We start from the raw sequence: 11,741 nt of genomic DNA on the forward strand, positions 1-11,741 counted from the left end.
TTCCTGGACATAAAATTCTTATTTTCTGAAAGAACCTCAATCTCCCTGACTATAACGCAAATTCATTTGCTTACATCATTACTGCTAATTAAAGATTACTCTATTTCACATTCAACTTGATAGCTATTTTTGTTTAAAGAAAAGTAAATTTCCTCTCTTTCACGTCATGAAGATGCTCACTATATATTTATATAAATCAGAAATTAGATAAGAATTCCAAGCCCTATTCATCCTGTGGGAGAGCTGCTGTGACGTCTTTCAGAGTTTTGTGATTGCTCAGCCCTGAGTACAAGCCCTATAAAATGATGGGCTTTGAAATGCTGGTCAGGGTAGAGTGAAAGCAGCTGTTGGCAATAACCCTTAGCCAGTACAAGTTCAGGTTCAACTCTGACTGGTACAGCCTTTCTTGGACTCGGGACTGCAGCACCTGAGACAGCTCCAACAGTCTGTGGAACAGAACACTCCCAGGCAAGGTAAGTGACAACTATAGCTTTCTTTTACTCCCTCTCTGCTGCTAGAACTTTTATCAGGGTAGATTGAATTTTTTTCTCTCTGGAAAATTTTTTTTACAGTTTTCTTTCTTTATAGCAACAAAAAGAGAAGTTTCTCAGTCACCTGGTAAGGATAGAAATGCCTCAATTTCTCACGTATGCATGAATTTTCTGAATTCTTTTGTTTAATGGATGGTTTTCCTGCTTGCCATTTTATTCAATACTATTTTTTTAAATAATGCATACAAGTAGGGGTTTCTTTTTGCTTGTATATAAATTTTTGACTGAAGGGTTCAGTGGGTACATTTGTTTTGGAAGTTTTAGACTTGTTTTTAAGTTCTGTTCTTTTTCTGTCATATGTTGGTTATGTGAACCTAGGAAGCATTTATTTTCCTCTTTATTTTAAATAAAAATCCTGTGGTTTTTATAGAGAGCAAGAGAATAGGCCATGAAGTCTTTAGTTTCTATCTAGAAACCATTTAGAAATAAAATGTGTAAGTTGATTAAATGTTAAAACCACACAGTGTTTTTAATATATTTTTTTTCTGTGGCAAAAATTAGGTCAATGGTGATATGTGCTTTAAATTTTTTTTGAGGGGGGGGGGAATCAATTTTCACCAGTAATTGTGTTAAATTGTTCAAGTTCAGGCTTAAGGAAGTACGTGACCAGTAACATCTACAATTAAAAGAAGAAAATATGTATATACAAAATCATTTTATACTGTTATATATACATATTTATATGTACATGTTCATTATTAAATGTATAATAACCTAGTTTTATATTAATCAGATGCAGAATCATAAAGTAGGAAAAAATAATCATCTTTTTGCAGTTAGAGAGGATACTAAAATCGGATGCTACCATTTTGTAATAGAAGATGGTCCCCAGGGCTATTTCCAGCAGGATAAGAGTGAGCCAGTCAATGTATACGTGGGCCAAGTATGAAAGATAGGCAGTAGCTCAAAAGGATCCTGATTTTTATTCAAGTGCCCGTCACCAAGAGAAATCCTCTTCATTTAAAAAGTAATAACTATCACAGTTTATTGGTTACTATAAGATGAAAAAGACTTTTTCCGAACTCTGTGCAAGAGTCTTCAGCATTTGCTGGGCACTCAGAATCACCGAGCAGGTGAGGTCTGTGGATGGGAAGTCTGATGTGACTCCCCCTTTCGAGGTGCAGAGATGGAATCCAGAAGGGCGCCCCGGCTCCTCCTGCTCATGCTCCTGTTCAGCGTGCTCTTCTCACAAACATTGGCGTGGCCTCTTTTCGGAGCACCTTCTGCTCTGAGGTAAGTTCTCTTTCAGTGCAGACAGTTGAACATTCCTTCATCTAAATGGGAACTTTCTCTCTGGGGTTTTGGACAACTCAAACTTTCAAAAATTACATATTATTCATTTAAAGATTAAATACCTGGCTGATGTGTTAAGCAAGCTTTTTCAACATCGGGTCCCCATGGTTAGTCTGAGCCCCAGCAGCACTCTCAGGGCATGAGAGAGAGCGTTAGGGGCTAGTCTTATGGATAGGATAGTTCACATTTCCAAACGAGGTGGAAGGAGAATTTGACTTTCCATTCATTCAAAAGCAGCTTTAGATAAGGAATGAGCTTTCATACAGCATCTCAGTTCAGATCAGTATCTGATGGGAAAATAGAACTTTCGTGGCATGCCTCATTTTAGTTCATTTTTAAGATCAGTCAGTAAATAATCATAAGTTTAGTAGTTGATTATAAAAACATATATAGAAGCATGTTGGAGAGATCTATCTATGCAGAATTAATTTGCTATTATTAAGAATTGTGGAATAATTGATCTACTGAGATCTTCTTGCCCAATGAGTAAATTTTAACATATGTGGTTTTGATGTTTAAAAATCCTTAGTTTTTACTGTTCTCCTTGTGGTATTTCATATTTTAAGTTCATAGATTATAACACAGCTCATTTAAAGCTTTATCTGAAGTAAAATAAATTCATGTTTAAAGAAATAAATGGTAAATTAACACTACATTAGCTTAAACTTTCCTCTGGTCCTATACCTACGGGCACTATATACAGGCACTAACTCTTGTTCTTCACAAGGTCTGCTTAAAGCCAGATCTCTGCTGCTTTGACAACTAAATGGAATGATTCTGACTGAGTGGTTATATCACTACAGATGAACAATCGCAAGAATGCTGAAGTTGGCATTGATTACTAGGCTTCATTCTCAAAGAGGACTGCTTGTTCCTGACTACCAGCTACCACATCACCAAAAGATACACAAGTGCCCAGGAGCCAACAAATTCCTTAGAGTCTTACCCTAACAGAGAAAACATACATACATAGAATTTTAATAGTGTGCTGGTGTTCCAAATGTGTATGCATTTATGCAGTGTAGTAATATTCCGTGTATAGGAATGGCTATTCTTAGTTTTTCAGTGAAGCACTTTACATCCTTTATTAAAACACGTTACTGCATGAGATTAGAAACCAGAGGCCCCACAGAATTCATGAAATTTGAGTAAGTATTCAGAGATGTAGAGATTCTTTGGACGTGATCAATACAGAGAAACATATCACATGAAATGATACTAAACATCAATAAACATACAATTTGCTCCCCGTTTTCATACTGAATATTAAGGTTTTTTTTCTAAGTGCTTATGATATTTAACTTTGCAACCTGAAGATATTATTACCAAGGAAGTGTACTTTACTTAATGTTCTGATAGGATGGAACTGAGTAGCTCTCACACCTGATGCATACAGCTTGTAAAAGTGGGATGGTATTTATTTTATGGGATAAATAAAATTTTATTATTTACACTCTCATAAACCACTGAAGCCATTAAATCAGATATACTATACATATTTTGTGAATAGGCAATACTTCCCAAAATTTTGGGTATCTTATTTAAAATAATTGTATAAGCATAAACTTCTGATAAAATAATGTATTATATTTCTACTGTACTTTCCCCTGATAGGTTGGGTGACAGAATACCCTATGAAGGAGAAAATGAACCTGACCAAGCTTCATTAAAAGCAGACACTGACATCCTGCAAAATGTATTAGCTGAAAATGACACACCCTATTATGATGCGTCCAGGTGAGTTCACTTTCATGAAGCAGTATTTTAGAAAACACAATTTTGAGTTATAAGTGTTTTATTTTTGTGTCTCCATGAAGGCATTTCTACAGTGTAACAGTGCATGTTTCCACATGTCATGGCTTCATCCAGCCACATTTATGGCAGCGTGTGCCCCTGTACATGACTTGCATGCAGAGGCTGTAACATGGAACAAGCCAGTGTGAACTAACCACTCACTTGCATTCTGTTGCACAAAACTCCAACATCAGAAATTGCACCGATTCTAGGAAAACTTTCCCATTTAGGATTTCAGGATAGAGGAATTTCTAAGGCAAAAGTTTCATGTCTACAAAAAGAAAAGATGTCTAATAGTAAAAGCTACATTCACAGAGACACTTGTCAAGAGCAGCATTGAAGTACAGACAGTATAGATCTCCACTGAAGACAAAGAATAGAAGCTTCCTCATTTGAACAGAAAAGTTGGTTGATAGACCTAAGCCCCTCTCTTTCAAAGGATTTTGTTTCCAAATATTGGCAGAAGAAATAGCAAAAGATGTAATAGGGGTTACAATCAGGATTGTTTCCCCTTATATCTATCATTATTAAGGGTAGGAGAAATGAAGTGCCATAAATAAACGGAAACTAATTTAAATATTATATTTTTCCTACCAATATTTCTTAGAGAAGAATTTGTTTTATAGATTCTATCAGGGAACATTATTTAATGTTGAGATATACTTCTACAAAAGCTAATTTCCTTGCTTTTCAAAATTTGGGGCTGAAAAAATATAGCTTATTAGGAAATTAGGAAATCAGGAAATCTAATCCAATTATTAGAAAATCTCCTTTGGGACTTAATTTTTATAAGAAGCTTTCATAAGTTTATGAATTTCTTTCTTATTGATTGAGCCAAAATAATATTTTAGAAAATCATTTTTAAAATAATGGCTATCGTTTCTTTCTTGTTTTAGAAATACCAGACATGCTGATGGAGTTTTCACCAGTGACTATAGTAGACTCTTGGGTCAGCTTTCTGCCAAAAAATACCTTGATTCTCTTGTTGGAAAACGAGTTGGGTAAAGATAATTTATTATTACTATTTTATCAAACACATTATGATTTTTTAAATCTGCAAATTATATTTGCACTGTTAATAATTTACTAATTTTGTTGCACATTTATAACTTTGATCATATTTAATTTAATTGAAAAATAATTCATATTCTTCAATAAAATATACCAGTCCCATGGATTAAAGAAATAAGGCTTACTAGTAAAGTTGTCACTGGCTCTAGACACACTTATTTTCCTTTAGGAGAAAACATTTGTAAATCTGCAATCAAATTGAAGTAGACACAGTAAAAAATAAATAACACATAGGATAGATTGAAGCAAATGTTAAGGTTAATCATAGTAGTTGTGTTTTAACTTCCTGCTCAAACCAAGCATTGGAAGATTCTTTCTTTAAATGACCAATAGTTGAATCTTTAAATGACACTATTTAGATGACACAGCTCCTCAAGAAGCATTAATTTACTCCCAGTGGCAGAAAACAACTTTAAATATCCCTCTATGATTTGATAAAATATTTGCTCACTTAGTCTTAAACACTCCCAGTAAGTGCCAACATGTATTGGATTATTTCTCACTCTCCTATCCTTAGGCTTAGGTATATTTTTTTTCTATGTATTTTTTGTCATAGAAAATGAGTTGGGTGTTAGAATTCATTTTTATTTGACACCAAGAAAAATGGGAATGGTGGTGTATTTATCATTTCTTGCTAAAAAGCTTTGGTTCTATTTCCATCACATTTCTTAGCAGTGACATCTCAGAAGGCCAGGGGCCAATCAAACGCCACTCGGATGCAGTCTTCACTGACAACTATACCCGCCTTCGGAAACAAATGGCTGTGAAGAAATACTTGAACTCAATCCTGAATGGGAAGAGGAGGTAAAGAAACAGACAACTTGCTAAGATGTGAACTTATAAATCACTTTTAGAATAGAAGCTACAGAAGGGAGCTTTCCCCATCCCTCTATCTCAGTATCTATACTCTGAAGCAGTAATTCTCAACCTTGGCTGCCATCAGACAACCCTGGACACAGCCCTACCCAAACCCATTGCCAGGAATTAGTGCCTTTATGGATATAGCTCTAGATATACGGATTTCTTCAGAGCTCCCTGGTTGATTCTATTGTGTCTCCAGGTTTAAAACTGATGACTATAGCGGCATCTGTTTTGAATCTGGAAGCAAGTTTTAACAAAAATGCTGGTTTTTAACTATGGAAATCCCAGTCCTCTAGCAATTTGGCATCACATGGAACTCCCTGTATTAGCATTTCAACTCCCTTATTTTATCAAATTAAGCTCTGAGTTATTTTGTCTTCTGACGTTCAGTGAAGCCCGAGTCTGTCTGGGTGTGTAGCTATTGGAGCACAGTATATAGGGAGTGGGGTGCTCTCTTTTTATTCCAATTATTTTTGGTTAGAAAGTGAGTTTTAAGGACGACCCTGGCTGGATGAGGCCATACACGATGACTTTCTTTGCCCACCAGATTGTAATTGTGTAGGATTGATTTTAGACACTTTAAAAAAAAATCATTCACCGGTAAGAACTAAACTGAGAGATAATTATTTAGCCCCCAGAGCACTTTACAGGGGACAGAGAATAGCATAGGTAACACAATATTATTTATTTAGATGCTTTCTTCTCCAAGAGCCTTAACATGCACAATTTTCTATTTCTGCTGTACAGCGCTGAGGGAGAATACCCTGACTTTTTTGAAGAGCTAGAAAACTGATGGAAAAGGTCTTTGAGGAAAGCTGGTGAAAACGTCCCAAATGGTGCGTATATCTGTGCATTCTTATCATATTCTTAAAGCAATTATCCAGCTATTTCAGGAGGTAAGAGCCGCTTGGTAAGAGATATCCTAGACTTGTTCCCAGTGAGACATCCTGTAAGAATGACACTCCTACCAGAAGTGAACCATGGGCCAGTAATCAGCTTAAAATTCATGCAGGGTTCTGATTGCATAACAGAGAAAAATCACAATAAGTAAACAGTTTTGTATCTTCTAGTTTACCCAGACATATTCCTACCCTCTGACAAGATTTAAAACAGCAGAGACTGACTCACACTAATGAGAAAAACTGGTGTTCTTATCAAGCATCCAGCCAGGCTGCTGTTATTAATTTAAGGTTTCATTCCACGATTGACTGCTAGCATCTTATTTAAGGACAGGGAGATGCCCCCAAATTACAGCAAGGTTTGTTATTGTGAAAATACAATGTACTTTGGGTCTAGTTGTATTCCCTGAAACGTAGCCAGCTTCAGGCAGCAAAAGTCAAGTTCAGCTTCTTTCACCTATAAAGTAAGTGTACTATGCCTCCAGTAGTATTCACTGTAAAATAATTTTTGAGTAGAGAAAACACAAATAGGTTTTTTCTTTGCTATATAAAAAGCTTGTTAACACAGATACTTTTATGTACACGTAGATACAAGGCATACATTTTTCCTGAGTACATTAATGCTTATATTAGCTCCTAAAATGTATTTACAATATTTGGCAAGTGCTTGAAGAAATTTTACATCATCAGCATTCGAGATTAACAAAATTTTTCACTAAAGCCTATGGAGTAAATATTTTTGGTTTTGTGGTCTATATAGTTTCTTTCAAAAATATGTCTGTTACTGTAGCAGAAAATTGGCCACAGATAATATGTAAAATGAATGGGAGTATCTGGGTTACAATAAAGCTTTATTTCTAAAACATGAAGGTAGGCTAGACTACGACCCTGGAGGGGTCAAGGAGATTAAAGGAGACCCAAGATCAGAATGACTATAATTTATTGTTTTACTTCAGTCCTGGTTTTCATGAGCGTCCTCAGTAGTGGGCAGGGTGTCTGCAAAGACACCTGCACAACTGGTGACTTTGTCCACTGATTACCCTTCACTTCTAAGGGACATGCATGGTCAGGGGTGTGGCGCATGTCTGTTCATGGTCATAGATGGATAGTTCAGAGAAATGAGTTCCTTTGCTCAAAAAAGAGAGGTCATCCCATATGGCTTCTTGAAAAACTGTTGATAAGAAGCAGGCCTCTCCATTCCATTATACAGCACAGCAGGCACTAACACATAGAAGAGGACTATTCACTGTGTCTTTTTTAAATTGTAAGATTATTGATGAGATTATATCTTCCATTCTTTTTTTTTTAATGTGCAGTTTTGGACAAATTCTTTTTCACAACAAATCTTGTGGGTCAGCCATTGGTGAAAATTACAAATGATTGACTGACCACAGGGCCCCTTCCCATCCCTGTGTCATTTCTAACAATCTGTCCTTTGAAAGATGTGCTCCTGATTTCCCACAACATGATCCCTTGTCACAGACTATTGACAAGGGGCAAAGAGAAATAGATGTTTATTAAATGAGTGGATAAGGGAGTGAAATTAAGATGCTGTCAATGAAAATACTTTTATGCTTACATATCAATTCTTTCCTTTTCAGATTCTTGAAGAAAAATGATAGATGATATAATTACATTTTGAGCTCTACATAAGTAGTAATTCAAGAAAACATCTTCAATATTGAGACCAAATAAAATACTGTGTTGTGAATGTTGTGACTTATTTTAAGCTAATGTAATAACTGTGTTGTTTACATTGCAAATATTATTTAAGAGTTCTTAAATTTGTCTTTAACTCCTGGAAATCCTGTAATTTCATATGCTGTGTACCCTTTCTAACAAAAACATATTAAATGATAAGAAAATAGTAGGTTAATTCCAATTATAAGAGGCTTTATGGAAGGGTAGTAATTGAGCAAAATTGATCTATTTATTTATAGAGCCTCCTCAACTATTCACATAGTACACCAGATAATCATTGTGTCCAAATTTGAATGGTAAGCAGATAGAACGCTATGCTAAGTAAACCTCAAAATGTCTAAGAGGATACCAACCAAGTTAAAAAGTCATTCTTCAAAACAGATGTTTTAAAAATGTAATGCATTTTCATATTTTAGGCAACCTTTATTTTAAACTGGATTAAAATCTCATAAATTTAGATCTCTAATGCCAAAGGCTCTCTTCTGATCTATTTATTCAATGAAGGGGAATGGCCTCTACTTCTGACATTGGACCGCGCCTTTAATCTCGTGTAAAGTATGTGTAAAATGTAAACTTGTTTTCCAGTGCTAAGTACTTTTTCCCCAAAATCCTTCAAAGAATGTTTTGGTCATACCAGCTTCTGTCAGTGAAAGTACATTTGGAGACACAACTATTTTTCCAAAATGATTGTAAGAAATTAAACGTAGAAAATAAAGGTATCTGATTATCATTGCAAACAATTTCTGTCGTTTTGAGTTTTTAAAGGATATAGTAGTAGTAACTCATTTAAGCACTAAAAGTGCCAGCCAGATAGTTTTTGTGATGTTAGAGGTAGAATTATGTTTGACTTTGTGTGAGATATGAAAGAGAAAAGCCCAGAATGTTCCCAAGGTAGATCACCTGAGCAACTTGAAGGATGGTGTTGCTATTAACTGAGATGAAAAAGACCGGAGGAGGGAGGTTCCAGAGCAAAAGGAGTTTAGATTTAGGCATTTTAAAGATATATGTTAGGAGTCCTGAGGAGATGCTGGGCTAGAGGTAAACTGTTGGTGGACTTCAGTATATAAAAGAGATTTAAAGGCACAGGTCATGAGATCAAGGACCAAATCCTATATAATAAAAGGCCAGCGGCCATAATGGTGTAACAAACATAACGACTGATCAACCAGTCGTTATGAGGTTCATTGACCACCTCTCGGTCCCTCCCATCAGCCCTCAGGCTCCAATCGCCAGATGGCAAATGGGGAACCATGGGGAACTGGGGTGGGTGTCGGTGGTGGGGTGGGACTCAGGATTGGAGAGTGGGTAGAATAGCCAACATCTTGGTCCCTCCCCCCAGCCCACAGGCTCTGGTAGATCACCAGATGGTGAATGGGGAACTGGGGTTGGTGTCGGCAGCGGGATGGGACTGGGGACTGGCGAATGGGCAGAAGATGGCCCTGATCGCAGGCTAGGCCTAGGGACCCTACCCGTGCACGATTTCGTGTGCTGGGCCTCTAGTGTAACTATAAAAGAATCTCAACACCGGATCCCTGGTGTGTTCATTTACCAGGACTGTTATGACAACATACCAGACTCAGGGATTGAAGGACAAAAAATGTATTGTCTCAGTTCTGGAGGTAGAAGTCTGAGTTCAGGGGGTTTGCAGAGTTGGTTCTTTCTGAGGACTATGAGGGAGAATCTGATCTTTCTGATTTCTGATAGTTTCCTAGTCATGTTTGGCTCATAGAGGAATTACCTTGATTTCTTTGTTGACATTCACATGGTGTTGTGTGTGTGTGTGTGTGTGTGTGTGTGTGTGTATGTGTGCCCCCAATTTTTCCTTTTTAGAAAGATACTAGCTGTATTAGATTAAAGCCCATGCTAATGACTTCATTTTAACGTTTTTACCTCTGTAAGACCCTATCTCTAAATAAGGTCACATTTTGAGGTACTGAGGGTTAGGATTGGGGGGACATAATCCAACCCATAACACTGAGACACTCCAACATTAAGTATCTGGCATGTTGAGGAACAAATGGAGTAAAAGGGAGTGAAAGAAGAAGCTAGTAACATAGCAGAAAAATAGGAAAGTGTGTAGTTCTTTCAAGGAAGAAAGCATCTTTAAGAGGTTTATAGTGGCTACTATGTAAAATAATGCTCACTTATTGGTTTCTTCAACTAGTATTTATTAGGAACGGGCTATGTGCCCAGCACTGTTCTTGGCTCTCATGATATAACAGTGAACCAAGCATACAGGAATTCCTGCCCCCAGAGAGCTTATATTCTACTGAGGGAAACAGATGATAAACAAAATAGTTAAGGAAAATACATGTTGTGTTAGAAAGGGATAAGTGCTAAGAAGGAAATTAATGCAGGGAAAGAGGATAGTGAGTGTTGAAATGAAAGGTTGAAACTTTAGATGAGGTTCCTAGAGAAGACCTCACGAGATGAATTTGAGGAAAGCCCAGAAAGAAATCAGCTGGGAGTCTCTATGTAAACATCGTTCTAGACAGCAGAATTTCCAGATGCAAAAGCCCTTGGTTTGGGGCTTACCTCATATTTTCAAGGAGCAGAGAAGAGGCTAATTTAGCTGAAGTGCAAGGAATGATGAAGATACAATCTAAGAGAGAAAGCCAGAGAGGTTATGAAGAGTTAGGCCACATAGATCACATAGGTCCCATTCTGCCTCGCTCTCTTGAGTACTCACATCCTCCCTATCTCCTGGCTTTCAAAACTCTAGCTCTGAGACCCAGCCACTGCTGGGTATTCTACAGACCCTTCCCCTGAGCTGAATTTTGCTTTTCTTTACCTTGTCTGTGAGCATGGCCTTTGCCCCTGTAGACCCTGAGAAAGAGGATACAGGACAAGAAGGGCTCCTGGTGGCTTAACTGGGCTCAAATTATAAACAACAAAAAGCCCACCCGGTGTGGCTCAGTGGTTTAGCTTGGACCTATGAACCGAAAGGTCATGGTTGGATTCCCAGTCAGGGCACATGCCTTGGTTGTGGGCTGGATTCCCAGTGTGGGGCATGCAGGAGCTAGCTGATTGATGATTCTCTCTCACCATTGATGTTTCTCTCTCTCTCTCCTGAAATTGGTAAGAATATATATTTTTAAAACTGCACAAAACAAAACAGGCACACACAAAAACAGACTCCAGCAGCCATTTCTACACAGGGGCCTGACACACAAAATGCACTTCAGGGAGAAGCCTGCACTGAACTACCTGCCTCAGCACTGAACTGCACTGTGTCCCGCCCATCTGAGCCAGACCTCACACAGAGTTCCTGGAGTTCTATTCCCCTGTCAGTGGGAGCACAGCTGTAGCCCCCTCAGCATCTTCACTGACCAATCAGAGTGGTTCCATTCTAACCAATCAGGACAGTGCCTTTTGGACGATTCAAACTGCATATTTGGAGTTTTCATTTGCATGAGGAATCAGAGGAGGGGACTTCTGGCCTTATAAGCCCCCTCCCCTCTGACTGAGGGAGCATATTTGCCCTTTCCACCAAAGACTGAAGATTGCATTTCCCAGGCTAAAGCTGAAACATTGAAAATGAAACATGGAAGATGTCTTGCAGGAACAGTTC

The 11,741-nt window shown here is 37.6% G+C and overlaps 1 protein-coding gene across 4 annotated transcripts; it reads left to right on the forward strand.

The window, feature by feature from the left end:
• The first annotated feature begins 234 nt into the window (after window positions 1-234).
• Window positions 235-8,902, forward strand: VIP (vasoactive intestinal peptide). 4 transcript variants are annotated; one of them, XM_005884716.2, is made up of 8 exons: window positions 235-473; window positions 589-618; window positions 1,670-1,784; window positions 3,459-3,581; window positions 4,535-4,639; window positions 5,382-5,513; window positions 6,318-6,406; window positions 8,071-8,902. In XM_005884716.2, exons 3-7 carry the CDS (start codon window positions 1,678-1,680, stop codon window positions 6,361-6,363), a joined length of 513 nt encoding a protein of 170 aa, XP_005884778.1. In that variant the 5' UTR covers window positions 235-473; window positions 589-618; window positions 1,670-1,677; the 3' UTR covers window positions 6,364-6,406; window positions 8,071-8,902. The 4 variants fall into 4 exon arrangements, with proteins under 4 accessions (XP_005884778.1, XP_005884779.1, XP_005884781.1 ...); XM_005884717.2 differs by having other exon boundaries at window positions 1,676-1,784; XM_005884719.2 differs by lacking the exon at window positions 589-618.
• Window positions 8,903-11,741: the final 2,839 nt, after the last annotated feature.

The sequence above is a fragment of the Myotis brandtii genome, unplaced genomic scaffold (genome assembly GCF_000412655.1).
Source record: "Myotis brandtii unplaced genomic scaffold, ASM41265v1 scaffold847, whole genome shotgun sequence".
In the NCBI taxonomy this organism is placed as follows: Eukaryota; Metazoa; Chordata; class Mammalia; order Chiroptera; family Vespertilionidae; genus Myotis; species Myotis brandtii.